Source organism: Sceloporus occidentalis, unplaced genomic scaffold, assembly GCF_023333645.1.
Source record: "Sceloporus occidentalis isolate IW3139 unplaced genomic scaffold, rSceOcc1.0.p SCAF_2, whole genome shotgun sequence".
Classification (NCBI taxonomy): domain Eukaryota; kingdom Metazoa; phylum Chordata; class Lepidosauria; order Squamata; family Phrynosomatidae; genus Sceloporus; species Sceloporus occidentalis.
In genome coordinates, this window is record NW_028316982.1 from 258,047,452 (window position 1) to 258,065,521 (window position 18,070).

At 45.6% G+C, this 18,070-nt stretch overlaps 1 protein-coding gene across 1 annotated transcript in view; it reads right to left on the reverse strand.

Annotated features, from left to right (window-relative positions):
- Window positions 1-18,070, reverse strand: part of HEPHL1 (hephaestin like 1) — a 54,433-nt gene that overhangs the window by 35,017 nt on the left and 1,346 nt on the right. The window contains exons 2-5 of the mRNA XM_089512833.1: window positions 16,283-16,527; window positions 10,731-10,943; window positions 5,217-5,396; window positions 1,361-1,615 (exon numbers count right to left, since the gene is read on the reverse strand). Coding sequence (XP_089368959.1) covers window positions 1,361-1,615; window positions 5,217-5,396; window positions 10,731-10,943; window positions 16,283-16,527 — 893 coding nt within the window. The remainder of the gene's footprint in view (window positions 1-1,360; window positions 1,616-5,216; window positions 5,397-10,730; window positions 10,944-16,282; window positions 16,528-18,070) is intronic.

Genomic DNA, 18,070 nt, shown 5'->3' on the forward strand with positions numbered 1-18,070 from the left:
ATTTCACATTACAAATTCAGTCTTCCTGTTTATACTGTACTGCCTGTTTATACAATTTATCTACACAACACAGGTATAGCAGTTTGATGTCATTTTAATTGTCTTGCATCCACCCTGGTGTTTATAGCCTGGAGAGAGGCAGCATGGTTTAGCAGTGGTGTGAGTATTGGATTATGACTCTGGGGACCAGGGTTTGAATCTCCATTCAGCCATGGAAACCTACTGGGTGACTTTGGGCAAGTCTCACTCTCTCAGCCTTAGAAGAAGGCAATAACAAGCCCCCTCTGAAGAAATCTTCCGAAGAAAATCCTGTGATAGGTTCATCTTAAGGTTGCCATAAGTCAGAAACAACATGAAAGCACACAACAACCATGTGGTATTGTACTTAGAATTCTTCATGAGAGAGCTTTACAGCACTTCCTTGAGCAAAAGTGCTAGAACACTCTAGCAAAAAATTCTGCAAGTCAAGGTAAACAAAACAATCAGCCCTACACTGAAAACCAGTGCTTCCCAAAGTAATAAAAAGCATATAGAGAGATCTTGTAGCACCTTTGAGACTAACTGAAAGAAAGAAGTTGGCAGCATGAGCTTTCATAGACTTCAGTCTACTTCTGCCAACTTCTTTCTTTCAGTTAGTCTCAAAGGTGCTACAAGATCTCTCTATGTACTGATTCCACAGACTAAGACAGCTATACAATCGTCCCTCTGTTTTCGCAGATTTGGAGTTCGCACCTGCTGACCGTTTGTGGGCAGCAAACAGACGGGGACAAAATGGGGCACGCGCTGCCATTCAAGCCAATGGGGTTCAAATATTGGCAGTTTTTTGGTTTTGCGCATGTGTGTGTGTGTGGGGGGGTCCAGAATGGATCTCCTGTGAAAACGGAGGGGCCACTATATAATACAAAGCATATGATTGCCCTAGCAAGAGTTTTTCTCACCTCCATATTTTGCAGAGTAAACTGCTTTGTTTGGTGACTGCTCATTAGAAGGTAAACCTAGGTTTCATTTGCAAATCTGATGGCTCAAGCAAGAAGCTCTGAAGTAATCACACTACTGGAGGGGAAAACATGCTATTAACTTCTAATTGCAGAGCTGGGGATCTCATATACTTTGGTCCCAAGTACTTTCCCCAAATACAGAGCTCAAGATTCTGCAGGAAGAAGTCATGACAGTTAAAGAGGTATCAGACTGCTATAACTGTGCAGTGCAGACACACTCTCTGTAAGGCCCCATGCAAATTAATAGTGCATCATCACCATCATCATTGTTGTTGGTGAAAATGAGAACAGTAGTGTTTGTGGCCTGTCTGTAATACTGAATACTCAATTTATTGTTGCTTCTTGAACAACATATACTTTACCGTCTATATGATGGATGACTTGACAGGTCACAAGCCACTTCCCAACATTCTCTGCTATCATTTCTGCTGTGATGAAGGTGGCTGGAAAGAGGCTGGCGACATCTGCCCTGTGTCCTCTCTCAGTGAAAGTGTGACCAAAGAACTGCACAGAGTGAACATCTGTTTCAGTACCCATTCCAAATAAATGCCAGGACACCTGTTCACCAGCACACATCTCCAAGCCAGGGAGGTTTCCAAATATATAGCCATTAATTGCTAGAAACACAAAATATAATTACAGAATACAATCCTTGAGTTATAGTAACATGAATAACAGCAAACAGAACAAATCCTGAGAATATAGGCAGGTCAAATACACAACCCTGCTGTTAAAAATTAAGCTAGCCTTGCAACCTTATGCTAAACATGAGAAGAAACTCACTAACAGAAAGAGCTGTTTAACAGTGGAACAAATTAACCAGTAGGCTTTTCTTTACAGGAGAAAGTGGTAGGCTTTCCTTCTCTGGATATTCATTTGATGGCAAATACTGTATTTGTATACCACAATGAGCAGTAAAATAGGACTAGATAACATCAAAAGTCACTTCCAACACTGTGATTCTACGCCCCTGATTGGGAACACAGGAGGCTGCCTTACCGATTTAGGCAACTGGTCTATCAAGCCCAATAGTCTCAATTCTAACTGGCAGTGGCTCTCTAGGATAGGAATCAGGATTTTTTGCTAGCCCTACCTGGGGGGTGTTCCCACTCGCTTATACACCAGTTTACAAATCGAATCCAAGGTGTATCATTCCCACTCAATCCCGAATTAACTCTAGAACAGTTCTAGATTAACCCGCAATCGTTCCCACTACGATTCGAATCTGATTAGAATCGTAACATTTAACCCAGATTAGAAGCCTATAAACCGGCGTAAAAAAATACTAGGGTCTACCCTAGTATTATCCCTTGATCCGAGATAGGAATCGCTGTATTTAAATGGGAACGTTTCGGCGTCTAATTCGGGTTCCACAGGATGGGAGGAGCAGTGCTCAAGGGGCTGGCCTGGGGGTGTCACCCTCTTTGGTTTCTTTCTGCATTGCCAGCGTCATTTTCTTCCATTCGCATAATAGCCTTTCCTCCGGTGGATTGCAACCTCCCCTCTGCTCCTCATTCATAGACCGATGTGTGAGGAGAGCCATTGAACACCATTTTTAACTATTCCTTTTTTCTTTTTCACCTCTGCCTGAGCACCAGATGGGCTTTGGAGGACAGCCCAGAGATCAATGGGTCAGGCAAAGCAAATCTGGGGAACCAAGGCTCTTTCCAGAGGAACTATGGGATGGGTTTTTCAGGACATATCCCTGCTTCATGGTTTAAAAGACAGCCCAGGGAGCAATCTTCCCCAAAGATTCTCTCCCCATGGGGCGGCCAAAGCGAATTTGGGGAACCGAGGCTCTTTCCAGAGGAACTATGGGATAGTTGTGTTTGTGAGACATTTATCCTCCTCTGCCAGAGAGTGCTGGTGCCATAATAAACTACCATTCCCAGGATTCCCTAGCACTGAGTTATGGCAGTTAATATGAGGAGACACAGAAGAGGACGAATAAGCGCCTCCTGATTGGCTCTTTTTAAAAAAAAACACGAAATTTATAACGAATTAAAAACGGCCAGGTAGTGGGAACGCAGGTACAGGCTACATCTGTGTATGTTACTCCGAATTAATGTGACATCATGATGACGTCGCTTTGATTGACAGCCGAAACAAGTGAATGTGAACGAAAAAGTAACCAAACCAGTTTAAATATACACCGATTCATCCTTGAATGGGAACGAAACAGGGTCAATTACAGCGAATTAAAATAAAACGTTACGTAAATGGGGATGATACAAATAAAGCGATTTGAAAAGCGGGATAACACTCGCTTTATTTTGAATCGCTTTAAAACGAACTGCTGTATTTAAATTCGTTTTAAATCGCAAGTGGGAATGCCCCCCAGGACATCCTTGCCTGGTCATGCAGTCTCTATGAGAAAATTCAAGTACTTTTATTTTATTTTATTTTTATTTGATGTATTATGTTCAATTTTATGTGCTATGTGTTTTGATAAATGTTATAATTCTCAATAAAATTTATATTAAAAAAATATTATTATTTTTTAAAAAAAGAGAAAATTCAAGTACTAACCAGCCCAACCTGTTTAACTTCCCGTATGAAAGGAGATCAGGAAAGATGTGCTTAGGATGATATAGTGGTAACAAGTTGTGGGAATTTTAAGACAATATCTTCCAGACTGAAATAAGCACAATCTTTGTGATCACTTCCTGCTTGATGATTCCAAATCAGGATCAAAGGAGGAGCAAACCAACGGGAAAACCAGAAGATACAAGGCCTAGCCATACCGGGAAGCTCTCTTTACTCCTTCCTCTCCAGTGGGCAAGTTCATTCCAGGGCCTGAGGATACTGAATTGCCCAGACAGATACTGCATTATGCACTTCAGTAGCTCACTGAGGTACCCAGCCTTATCAATGTAAAGAATGCTTCATTACGGGCTGTTTCCCATTAACAAAGGAGCCTGTGAGCTTCACACAGGATAGAAACAATGATGCACAGTATTATCAAAATTAAAAATCAAGCATTATTGGCATTTCCTCTCCCCCAGCAAGTCTAGGGGTATTTCCAGGTGAAATCTATTACAATCACATCATCCAATCAGCCCCATCTGAGAGTCTGCAGACCCACCTTATTCTTTATATCTCAAGACAAATATATAGACTAGATGGCATTAAGGACAAGTTTCCATCTCCTTTCAATTTTTGCCTGAAAACCAGCCATCTTGTTGTTTTTTCCTGCATTTGGGGGAATTTGGGAAGTAGTTGGGGGCAAGGGAACCCAAATAGCTATGATTTATGGTAAAGTGGGTATTTTTATGGTGATTTGAAAATATCTGGGAAATAGTGGACGACCTTAAGCTCCTGGAAGGCTGCAAATCAAGGGCTGGAGAGCCCTGACTGGGGCTGCACTTTCCCCACCTTATTAATAAAGGTTTTAGTACAGTATAGATGAGTGTTCCCCCTCCATGGGCAGTACAGAGTCATCCATGCCATAGTATTCCTGATTTCTATGTGTGGATATGAAAGGTGGACAGTGAAGGAAGCTGACATGAACAGAATCAACTCATCTGAAATGTGGAACTGGAGGGGGAGGGTTCTATGGATTCCATGGACCATCAAAAAGACAAATAAATGGCTCCAAGAGCTAATCCTGCCTGAACTCTCATTAGAAGCAAAAATTACTAAACTGTACTTGTACTTCAGCCACATCATGAAGTAATATGACTCATTGCAAAAGATAGTGATGCTCAGAAAAGTGGAAAACAATAGGGAAGAGGAAGACAGCATTACAAATAAGTTGATTCGATAAAGCAGTGCTTTAAAGGAAGCAACAGGAGTGTTGAGCAGGGGCTCTTGGAGGTCTCTAATTCATAGGGTCACCGTAAGTTGAAGCTAACAGCAAATAACACCAGCAACAACAGTGTACATGTTGAAGCCTAACTATTTTCTCACAATGAATGGCAAAAGTTTTTTCACAATAGGCTGTTTATATAGCATGATCTCTCTTTTATTGGAAGAGATGTAGAGATGGCACAGGGTTCAAGAATTTGCTTATGAGAGGAACAGCTTGAAAGTGAAGGTACCAAATCCTGAATGGCCTGTATATCAAGCTGTGAATAGCACGAGCAAGAGGCATTAATATTCTGACTCAGTGACTGAGTACATTATGGGATTCTACAATTAAAACAAGTAAGAGCAGCTAGAAATCACACCCCAAAGAACCACAAAACCAGTGTTGTACCCTGTAACATTGACTCTCACCATGCATCTTGTTGCTGAACTGGAAATCTTTGTCATCTTTATCAACCGTGCTGGGATCCATGCAGAAGGTGTTTATATTCTCATCCAGATACCAACTGAGATTTTCATCCACAATGCTGAACATCAGAGCAAAGCCTTTGGTGTCATGGGTCACTGACTCTAAGTTATTGTCTAATAATCCTTAAGAAAGCAACCAAAATTAATTTAATTAACCTTAATATATTAATGCACAAGTCCTTACAACTGCACATATTACAAAAGGAATTTCCTTAGAGAAGGTTTTGACCACAAGGGAACTAGCTTTTAGTAAGCAGATTCATTGCTTTCACACATCAATACTAACTGTCAGTTATAAAGACCTGAAAAACCTGTATCATCCCATAGCCTTTGGAAGATTCCTGGTGAGGGTCATAATTTACATCTTTCTGAATCCTGTTGCATTTTATCCTACTTCCACAACTGTATTAAAAGGAACTGGAAATCTCTATTGTGGTCTATGTTACATAACTTTACACATATGTAGCTAAGTACCAGAGACACTAAGGCGCAGTACAGACCGCCTGAAAATGGTGGTCTGCAGGTGCCCATTTTAACTCCGGAGGGACGCCACAGCCGCCAGACTGCGCGACGTCCCTCTGGAGTAAAAAGAACCTGGTTCTTCTGGATTCTTCCAGGTTCTTTTAGCGGCACCCAGGTTATGTCGCAACGATGTAACGAATGTGCAGAGACGTGCGGACGCTATGCGTCCCTTACATCAAGATGGCAGCATCCATGTGAATGGGCCACTGCCATCAGGCCGCCGCCAGTACATACTAGGGTTCCGGACCATGCGGTTGCTGCGCAGTCCGGAACCCTAGTATCGCTGCTGCCACGTTCCTTTCGGCCCGTCTGTCTCGGGCCTAAGAAACCCTGTGATTGACTTATGAAGATGCATAATTCGAGACCAGCAAGAATATCCTGATGCACATCAGGCTTTATCAATGTTCATCAAAATTCTCTAGCCTGCGTCTGTGTGCATCAGTCTCACGATATATTAGTCACTTTGCTTGTTCCCGTATGTAGTAATATCACGTCAGCCCCTTGCTGAATACATATGTTGCAAAACTGCTCAATTCTATTTCCCACAGATACAAGGCCACTTACAAAGAGGTATGGTAAGTCCTTTACTGAATTTTGCCCATCCTTAATAACCTCAGGCTTTAATGTCACTCTGTATTGCATCTGAAGAAGTGGACCAATATCCACAAAAGCTCTTGCTAAAATATAAATCGGTAAGTCTTAAAGATGCCGCTAGATTTCTTTTTTCTCTTCCCCTTCCTTTCTTTTCTTTTTATGCTACAACAGACTAGCATGGCTATTTTTTGGTGGTGGGTGAGGAATAAAAATACCCTTCAAGTAAATTTATTAGGAGACAATTCAGATTGTAATCAAATACCTACCTTTCGTTAGTAGGAAACCATGCACAAACTTGATTCTAAGCCTGCATGGTATTTCTACCATGGATATCTGTTCCCTTCCAGATTCAGCACAGAGCTCTTGTCCTTATCTTCAAAGCTCTTTCTAGCCGTGGCTATCTTAACTCTCCACACTTACAACATTCTGTGTGCCCTCCTGTGGTTTTTGATCCTTCAGCTTAGTACAAGCCTCTCTCTTGCTCTCTCAAAGGCTGTTCCCTTTCTCCTTGGCTTCTCTATATGTTTGAAACAGTGTCCCAGAAAGAGCTGCATGATGCTCAAGAACTGTGCAAAATAAAATGACACCTGAGGCAGGTGAGGGGCAACCCTGCCTTGAACCCTCACTGTCTGGTGTCCTCACAACAAGGCACCATGGGTACCTTGCTACATGTCCTGCCCCTGACATCATTGGCTCCCAATCAGTAACACTAAGAGAAACTTTTCTGGTTTCTGCATCAGGAGCCAGCTTTGCCTGTGCTGTGCCTTCCAAATCAGAGAGAACATCAAGCATAGGACATCAAGAAGCCCTAACTGAGCCATATAACTTAAAATAGGCTCTTTGGACTACACAACATGTCCTTTCCAACTGGATCAGGGGCAATATGGGCAAAGTACCATCTGAGCCGCACGACTCAGTCAGGAGGTTATGCTTCTTGCCACACCTTTCCCAAACCTCAACACACTTCCCTCTACACCAGGGGTAGGCAACCTTTTTGAGCCGGGGGCCGGGTTGGTGTCTCTCAGGCGACTGGGGGGCCGAAGCCGGGGGTGGAGCTTCAACCCTCCGGGGCGGGGCCACGTGCGGGGGGTGGAGCTTCCACCCTCCAGGGCGGGGCCGTGTGCCGGGGGTGGAGCTTCCACCCTCCGGGGCGGGGCTGCGTGCTGGGGGCGGAGCTTCCACCCTCCGGGGGCCAGGCCTCCCCACCTTTGCTGGCCCCTGACGGGGCCCCAGGCCCCGTCAGACACCGGCAAAAAAGCTGGTGGGGGCCACCAGCGCTGGAGGGCCCCCTGGAGGGCCCCAGCAACAGCACCGGGCCTCCCAGAGGCCCCCTGCCGTCCCTCGGAGCCCTCCTGGAGGGCCCCAGGGATGGCAAAGGGCCCCCCAGAGGCCCCCTGCTGCCCTCGGAGCCCTACTGGAGGGCCCCAGGGATGGCAAAGGGCCCCCCAGAGGCCCCCTGCCGCCCTCGGAGCCCTCCTGGAGGGCCCCAGGGACGGCAAAGGGTCCCCCAGAGGCCCCCTGCTGCCCTCGGAGCCCTCCTGGAGGGCCCCAGGGACGGCAGCAGGCCCCCCAGAGGCCCCCTGCCGCCCTCGGAGCCCTCCTGGAGGGCCCCAGGGACGGCAGCAGCCCCCCTGCCGCCCTCGGAGCCCTCCTAGAGGGCCCCAAGGACGGCAAAGGGTCCCCCAGAGGCCCCCTGCCGTCCCTCGGAGCCCTCCTGGAGGGCCCCAGGGATGGCAAAGGGCCCCCCAGAGGCCCCCTGCTGCCCTGGGAGCCCTCCTGGAGGGCCCCAGGGACGGCAAAGGGTCCCCCAGAGGCCCCCTGCTGCCCTCGGAGCCGTCCTGGAGGGCCCCAGGGACGGCAAAGGGTCCCCCAGAGGCCCCCTGCCGCCCTCGGAGCCCTCCTGGAGGGCCCCAGGGACGGCAGCAGGCCCCCTGCCGCCCTCGGAGCCCTCCTGGAGGGCCCCAGGGACGGAAAAGGGTCCCCCAGAGGCCCCCTGCCGCCCTCGGAGCCCTCCTGGAGGGCCCCAGGGATGGCAAAGGGCCCCCAGAGGCCCCCTGCCGCCCTCGGAGCCCTCCTGGAGGGCCCCAGGGACGGCAAAGGGCCCCCCAGAGGCCCCCTGCCCCCCTCGGAGCCCTCCTGGAGGGCCCCAGGGAAGGCAGCGGGCCCCCCAGAGGCCCCCTGCCGCCCTCAGAGCCCTCCTGGAGGGCCCCAAGCACGGCAGCGGGCCTCCCAGAGGCCCACTGCCGCCTTCGGAGCCCTGCTCGAGGGCCCCAGAGACGGTAGCGGGCCTCTCAAAGGCCCGCCGCTGCTGCCGCCGCGGCTGCCCATCGCGGCTTTTCGCCGCTCTGGGCGCCGCCATTTTGGGCGGCAAAATGGCGGTGAAGTCTCGCGCGACCTTGGGTGAAAAAATGGCGGCGCCCATAGCCCCAGAGGCCGCTCTGGGTGCCGCCATTTTTTCACCTAAAATGGCTGCGAAGTCTCGCGCGACCTCGAGGGAGGTCGTGCGAGACTTCGCCGCCATTTTGCCGCCCAAAATGGCGGCGCCCAGAGCAGCGAAACGCTGCGACGGGCGGCCGCCGCGGTGGTGGCGGCAGCGGCAATGGGAGGCAGGGGGCGGCCGCCAGGCCTCCGCGGGCCGCATCTGGCCCGCGGGCCGGAGGTTGCCGACCCCTGCTCTACACCTTTCCCAAGTGGAGCTAACTGCTTAGAAATAACAGAAATATACCCCTATGTGCTATTTACTTTTTCAACTGGGAAGGGGGATTTCCCCATATCAGGGACTGGAGCTTAACAAAGGAAGGGGGTCATGATCAGCCCCTATTTTATGTGAGGCAGGGTGGTTGCAGAAAATGCCCTTTCCTGGAAGCACTCCAAGGCTACATCTAGACTGCACCATTAGTACAGTGTGACACTGTTTTAACTACCATAACACAATGCTATGGAATTTGGGATTTGTAGTTTTGTGAGATACTAAGCCTTCTCTGTCAGAGAGCTCTGGTGCCACAACAAACTACACATCCCAGGATTCCATAGATGGAACCATGGCAGTTAAAGCAGTGTTAAACTGTATTAATTATGCAGTGTGGCAGCAGCCCATGCATAGACAAAGAGAGAGACAATATTGCAGCTGGAATTCGCTATCTCAGTTACAGTCGAGTACGTGGTGTTACCTATAGAGTTACGTATCCATAACTGATTCATGCTCATGGTCCCTATGTATTCACAATTGTGGCACCATTATCACTTTCATAAAAGTACCACAATCCTGTTTTTCCAGGCAGCAGCCACAAGCAATGGAAGTCTGCTCTCCTATCAGTTGGGGTGCAGTATACTAATGTTCCCACCCCACTCTTATCAGCAATCTCCAATGCAAAAAGGAATTGTGAGAGGGGCCCTGTTTCTGATTATCACACCAGAAATCACTGCAAGAAGGGGCTGGAAATGTCAGTATGGTGCACCCTGACTGACAGTTCAACAGAATTCCAATGTGTGAAATTGTTGCTGCCTGGGAAAGCAGGATGGGAGCAGGCTGGGCCAGGAAACACTATTTTAGTTAACTATACATGTATGAACGAACATATTTCTTTTTAAAACTCCCCTTTCCATTCTTAAAAAAAGGCTCGTTGTGACTAACGACAATTTTAAAACAACTTCTCAAAAACAACAGGAGAAAATCACAGTTTAACAACTGCAGAGTATCAGATGAAAGAAATGTTAATTCTGTAACTTAATAAAACTGGTGGACCAAAAATTTGCCAAAAGTGAAAAGTATTTCCAAGGTAGTACCAGACCAACTCTGCCAAGGCATGCTTCCATAGTTCCACAGCTTACATGTGACCACTGTAATAAAAAACTTTTTCATCTCCCCATCATCTATACCTCTACTAGTCAAAATTAACATATATGGAAAGAACAAGAAAACATTTATGGGAGGAGACAGTCCATTAGTTATCCTGATTTTAAGCCATATAGTTTTTTTAAGTTAATAAACCAGCATTTTAAATTGTGCCTAGAAATGCACTAAGACTGTTCAGCTGCCATATGTACAACAATTATTACTGAACTAGAATCTTTTAAAGCAGAAATTCTCAACCAGGGTCACTCCAAGTATTGCTGAATTTATTTATTTATCTATTGCATTATATCTCACCTTTTTCCCTAAATGGGATTCAAGTTGGAGTTGAACATCCACTCACAGAGTTCTTCACCAATGGGTTTGCCAGATGGGGCTCTTGGGAGCTGAAGTCTCCCACCCCACCTCATCAAGAACCACTGGTTTAAAGCAAAGTATCAAAATCTATTAGGAGTCAGGGCAAACCTGCACATGTTTATACGACATACCTTTCTTACAAACCAGCAATGGTCCAATTAACCCAGTGCTGATGTCTTTTGGTGTGTCAATGTGTGAATGGTAAATCCAAGTCAGACACGGTGGATCTGTCAGGGTTGGTGCAAACTCATCTGTAACTGGCCACGTATATGTGTAATTAGTCCCAGGGAGAACAAAATCATCTTCTTTGCTTTTGCCACCTGTTCCATCACGGTAAAGGGCTCCTGAAGTAGAAAAGATCAGTTAGAAATCTAAAGTTTACTATGCTTCCCTTGATAAACAGGGATGGAGATATTTGGCAGGTTGGGGTATGTGTGTGTGTACAATTTTGTCTCCCAGAGACCTGCAATCCTGTACACCCTTTAAAATGTTAAATTTTCTCATTTTTTCCCCAAAAACAGAAGTGCAACAAATCCTAGGGGTTTTTTTTGGTAAAAGCCAATCGCATATTACAACAAGTCCCCATGTCATGTTCTTTGTTGTTATGAATGCCCTTGAGTCAACTTCGACTCATGGCAACCCTGTGAATGAGACTTCTCCAAGACCCCCTGTTCTGAATCTCTCTGCTCAGGTCCTGGAGGATCAGGCCCGTATCCTTGGGCTTGATTCTGTCCTAATATAGGGTTGCCATAACCCGGCTGCAACCGGGCTTTTCCCGGTTTTGGAGGCACCTGTCCGGTCACGGCACGGGTGCAGCCAAAAACCGGGAAAAGCCCGGTTGCAGTGGGGTTGCTAGGCAACCCTCGGGGCCTCGCTGCCCTCCTCCTCCTCCACTGCGCATGGCCACGCGGAGGAAGAGGAGGGCTGCGAGGCCTGGGGCGGAGGAGGCTGCAGGGAGGCGGTGCCTCTTGGGCGCAGCCGCGCCAACCTCCCCACCTCCCTGCAGCCTGCTCGCCTCCTTCCGGGTCCCCGCGGGGGCCAGGAACGAGGCGAGGCCCTGGCGATCGCCGGTGGGCTCCTCGCCTCCTTCCTGGTCCCCGCAGGGGCCAGGAACGAGGCAAGGCCCCGATCCTGGCCTCTGATCGCGGCGAGGCACTGGGCCCAGGTGAGGAGGGAAAGCCTCCTTAAGTGGAGGCTTTCCCTCGCCGCTTGGCCTCCGCTCCCCGCCACGATCGCGAGGGAAGTGTGTCCTACATTTGAAAATTTTGTCCTACATTTTTCCCGGTTTGGAGGTCCAGCAGTATGGCAACCCTATCCTAATAGCAATTCTATTGGGATGACATTTGTTCCTGGTGATTTGTTCTTTCCTATTGCTTTGAGCGTAGCTTTCACTTCAGTTTCCAAAATGTGAGGTTCATTGTTGTAAGTTTTTTCTTCCCATGTGTTATTCAACCTTTCACATTTCTTCTGTGTATTCTTTCCATCTTTTCTTTATTTCATTGTGGTTGTGTATTATATTCCTCTTCTAATCGTACAGCACCCTCACTCTTGGTTTGAATTTCTCTTTAAACTCTCGGATCATGTGGAAGAGGTTTCTTTCTTTTTTTGCTGTTGGCTACCATTTCTCTGCATTGATTGTTCTAGTAATTCTCTTTATCCTTGCACACTAATTTTTGGACAGTAGCTGTTCTAATTAATATGAAATCACTACTTCTAGAAGCACCAAATCAGTTTTTCCTGTCGAGGGAATGTTTGAGAAGTCTAGAAACAACTTTTGCTGTTAACTGCCCTCAAGTCAATCTCGAAGCATGGTGACCCTGTGGCTGAGACATCCCCAAGACTCCCTGTCCTCCACTTCTCTGCTTAGTTCCTGAAAATTTATATATGTGATATCCTTAATAGAATCCATCCATCTAGCGTGCAGCCTTCCTTTGTTTCTGCTTCCCTCCACCTTTCCCAGCATTATTGTTTTTTCTAATGAGTCCTCTCTTTTCATGTTCAAAATATGACAGCCTAAGTTTTGTCATTTTGGCATTCAGGGAGATTTCTGGCTTGATATGCTCTGGGACCTATTTGTTTGGCTTTTTGACTACCCACAGGCACTCTTCTCCAGCACCATATCTCAAATGAATTGATTTTCTTCCTATCTTCTTGCTTAACTGTCCTGTTCTCACATCCATACGTGGTAAACATTCATGGGTAACTGTGTTGGCTGTTTAACAAATACAAGCAAAAATCCATCAGTGATCCATCAGTTATTGGCCAACTGAAATGCACAATATACTTATTGCAAGCTTTTGAAGCTCCTTCATCAGGCAAGATGTTACAAACCAAACTGGAGGAAAAAAAACCCCCAAATACTTGGAGATGTTAGTCAGATGCCCACATATTGTTTCAGTCATTAGTAAAGATGTTATGATGGGGAGGATATCTTTTGCAGGCAGAGTCCTGCTCCTTCTGGTGATGGGGCAATAGGGAGATTTTCAAAGTCCAGGAAATTTAAAGTCCATTTGCATCTCAACAGGGACCCCTCTTTTGCAATCCAATATGTCTCCTCTCCAGTGAAGTTACAGGACTCTTTGTAGGAAGAGAACAATAGATTCCTCAAGAAGTCTCCATTTTTTTGCATCAGGAGCATTTTGGTGATGTAGTGGTAAAACATGCAAATTCAGTCCAAATTTAAGAAGAAAAAAATTGTTTTACCTTGGCTGAAGTCCAAGACCCAGTTGTAGTTCTTTCATAGCTGCCCTCCCCATACTTAATCTTCTTCTGATTTCCTAGCCGCAGTCCCAGCTCCTATCAATGTTTGACCCCAGGTATGAGAACTCTTTTACTGCAGTGCGCCCGTGTCATACGCGGCTTTCAACATACGCTGAAAGACGCGCAGGGAGGAAGGGGCAGCGTGTCCCATAGGGAGTAATGGGGTGTGCACCCATGGTGCATGCATGCCGCCGTGCCACCACCGCGTGCACAAGCCCCATTCATTTAAATGGAGCTTGAGCATGTGCAGAATTTGCTTTACACAGTTGTCCAGGTTGAATAAGAGCAACTTAGGGTTCCAAAAGCTGAGACCCACATGTAGCATATTAGGCACAGTTTTCCCAATCCTATTTTAAAACCATAACATCATTCCCCTTTCTTCCAAAGATCAGAGAGGAATGTAGAACATTAGGTAGCCAAATGGCACCATTTGGCAGGCACGAAGGAGAACATCAAATCTCATATACATGCAGAACTCTAGTACTTCCATGTTGAATAGCTGAACATATTGGTCTCATCCATTAGGCAGGGGATCAAGAGCTACTGGGAGGCTTCAAAGGTATAGCCATGTTAGTCTGTAGAATCAGTATGTAGAGAGATCTTGTAGGACCTTTGAGACTAACTGAAAGAAAAAAGTTGGCAGCATGAGCTTTCATAGGCCCCATTCCCACTAGAAAAAGAATCAGATTTCTGAGCGAATTAAATGACCCTAGTTCCCATTTGAAACTGGTTCTTGTCGCGATGTGATTGAATCTGTCATGATGAATCAAGGCAAAGGCAAAAGAACTGGTTTTTCCAGACACCAGCTAAAAAGAGGTTCATTTGAAAAAATGCGATTCCAAAGCTTGTGGAGGAAGTGGGAACAAAAGATTGGAATCGCAGCATTCTGGATGGGAGGGACTAATGGCAGAGGGGTGTTTACCATCCCTCCCCATTTTTTGGGAGATGTCATCCCCCCCTCAGTGCTGTCTTGTCATTATTGGTGTGATGTTTGGTTCCTTTATTAAAAACAACAACACCTAAGTGCTTAAGTGACAGAATGGTTTAGCAACTACTTGCAAAGGTGCTAAAGCACTCTGTCCCTTAAGCGCTTAATTGTATTTACAAAAGAAAGAAAGAAAAAAAGAAAAGAAAACATGCCCTGTCCTCCTTCTCACAAACCTCCCTGGGTCCCCGTGCCCTCCATTTCCATCCTCCTCCTCCTCTTCTCCCTTCCCAGCCTGGTGATGTCCCTTCCCGGCCCCCAAGCTCCCTTCCCAGCCTTGCCTCTGTCTCATCCTCCTCTTCTTCGCTCCACCCCCCACCTTGCCTTGCTCCACTGCCATCCTCCTTGTCACACACTCTCTCAGCCTCAGAACAAACTCTCTCAGTCTCCACCCCCCCCCCCCAATTTCTAAGCCAGACTTACGGCAGATGATTGACAGGTGAGTTTAAAGCGGTGCTGCCAGTGGGAACCACAATTGCCTCAAAAAAACAACCAATCACACAGGTCAAGGGAAAACATCCCTTTCATAATGAGAACTAGGGGTCTTTTGAAATTGCTTTCCAAACTGGGGCAGGAGTGAATCATGAAGTGATTCATCCTGCCAGTGAGAATGACCCCATAGAATTCAGTCTTTATTCTACAAAAGAAAAGAAAAGAAAACATGCCCTGTCCTCCTTCTCACAAACCTCCAAATTCTTTCTTTTTGAGCTCTGGTCATACCAAGCTATAGTGATGCAGTCCCTTAGGTCTTAAAAAACGTCCCCCACTCTAAAAACAAACAAACAAACAAACAAACAAAAAAACAACCATCAAAGCACATATCTTCCCTACCTTCCAACATTTCTCAAATTGAAATCAGGACATATGTGGCTGAGAAACATGAGAGTGTGATCAAGATGACAAGTGTTTTCATGGGGAATGACAGACATCCTAGGAAATGCTATAGGAGTTTGGTTTTGCCTGAGTCTACAGGGAAGGACAAGACTCCACTCCCTCCTCTGCGCTCCTCCTACTGAGTTAATTGAACACAAACTACTTTTACACTTTGAACTCAGTTTGAGGCTACTGAAACAATGAGGAAGAATGCACAAACTAGAAGATTGTGAAGCAATTTGCTTTTCCCTGAAGCTACCAGGGAAGGTAAGATTCTTTCCCCTCCTCTCTTCTCCTCTCATCCTTGATAAAGTTAACTGAGGGCAAACAACTTTTGTATTTTGAACTCGGTTTGAAGCAAGTGAAATAAGCTGAAGACAAAAGATGACAGTGGAAGTAGGAGAGAAAAACTGGGACATTTTAAAAGCAGCTGAAAAACTGGAATGACAGAGGATTAAATGGGACTGTCCCTAGAGGGTATGAAAAACATCTAATGAGCAGCAGATTTCCTACCCCTACACAGTCCTTATCACCATATTATAGCAAAATCCAAAAAACACATTACAGTGATACCTTTATTAGGCCAGCCCAAAGGTGCAAAATATATTTCACAAGCTTTTGAAACTTCATCAGGCATGGATATTAAAAGTCATTTGGAGTAAAAGGAAATGTAATGATGGAGTGTCACATAACTGCATCTTTCTTGAGATGTCAAAGCTGAGTTTGAGTGGTGGTGGAAGAAAGTCTGATGCAGGTAAAGGCCACACTCCTTGCTGGCCATGAGGTGTTTGGGACATGAAAGCAAGACAAGGCAGTAAACTTCTTTTCCATTGTTAGAAACAAAGGCAGTTGCTGATGAAGACTCCTGTACACCTCAAAAGCTTGCATAATGTATTTACTCCTTCTGGTTGGAGTAATAGAGGTATCACTGCAATGTGTATTTTAGATTTTGTTGCATGGCCAATACAGCTATCGCTGCAGATATATCTTTCACCAAAGACTCTTAAAGGTATCAGAGGAAAAATTCTGAAACAGCAAGGTAGAAAAGAAACTCCTTTTTTTTACCTTCAGAGTCTTTCTCATAGAAGACTCCATGTGGATGTACAGAATAAGGTCGCGAAGCAAAGTTCTTTAAATGAATAACAAAAGTATCTCTTTCTTCAGCTTTCAGCACTGGACCAAGAAAGCCCAACCAAGGTGGTTTGGGGATCTCCTGAGAGTACGTCTCATCTGTGAATTGTCTGAAAATTGCCTTTTTATAAATACGGCCTATTCTGTTGGCATCTCTCTTCACGTACACTGCTGCTTCTCTGCAAGGAAAAAAAAGGAGGTGTGTGTTAAAACCACTTTCCAACCAATGAGTAAAATGGAATGATCGGGAATGCTGTAATTTGAACATCATTTTTATATCTGGAGTATGAGCCATGTGGAACCTCCCTTCAAAGCAACGCTAGGATTTAAATGTTGCAAATGTAGTCACATTTATATTCATCTCACTCTCAGTGAAGAAATACCGTGGGTTCTGAAATTTAAGGAAAACATATGAATCTCTGCAGTCCTCAGTGTATCATATAAGAGGTAATTAAGAGATTATGATTAAAAAGACTACAGTAAGAAGAAGCCAGAAAACTGAATTTACTTGTAATTGCGTTCTTGTTAGGCTGGGTGTATAATGCACATATGAGTGGTGTATATGATTTAGTACATGCCACATGTGGGCAATATGTGCAACATATGAGAACAGGTATGGCGGGGAGGCAGGCCTATCAATGGAAATATGAATGGTAGGAAACAGTAGTGGGTGCTGGTATGAAGAGGAAGTGTGAGTTCTCTGTGGACAAAACACAATAAACATGAGTGATGTGTGTATGCATGGGGTGTGTAAATGGGGTTGTGCACTAATTGACATAGAATCACAGAATCATAGAATTAGAATTCCCTTGACCCTCCTGCCATGCAGGAACTCACAATCAAAGTACCCTCGATAGATGGCCATCCAGCCTCTTTTTAAAAAATTCCAAAGAAGGAGACTCCACCACTTTCCAAAGAAGTGTGTTCCACTGTTGAACAGCTGTTTCTCTCAAGATGTTCTTAATAATAATAATAATAATAATAATAACAACAACAATAAAATATTTATTTGTATTCCACCTCTCCCTGTTTGAGGATCAAGGCGGGTAACAGCAATTCAAATGGCAATTACAAAAACAATAATAAAACATTCCCCAATCAACTCAACCTTTCAACCCTCCCTCCCTCCCAATAATAAGACAATACAATCATATCATATAATCCACAATAGCAACTAATCACAATAAAAAGTAAGAATTATAAAAATTAAACCGGAATGGCCTTATTAATGGGAGTTTGTTAGGGCGGTAAGTAGTTCTGTTCTTCTTGGAAGTCAGTCTGGGAAAGCCTGCCGGAAGAGATCTGTTTTTATCGTCTTTTTGAAGGCATCAAGAAATGTGATGTGACGGATCTCCTCCGGCAGGTCATTCCAAATTTTTGGAGCAGCAACTGAAAAGGTCCTCTGGGAAGTCACCACCAGTCTTGTTTTCTTTGGCTGCAGTAGATTCTTCCCAGAGGACCCGAGTGTTCAGGAAGGATTATATGGGAGGAGGTGTTCCCTCAAGTATGCTGGACCCAAGCCATGTAATGTTTCTAATGTTTAGGTGGACCCTCTTTCCTGTAGTTTGACTCCATTGCTCTGGGTCCTAGTCTCTGGAGCAACAGCAAACAAACTTGCTCCATCCTTGAAATGACATCCCTTCAAATATTTAAACAAGACTATCATATCACCTCTTGACTATCTCTTCTCCAAGCTAAATATACCCAGCTCCTCATAGGGCA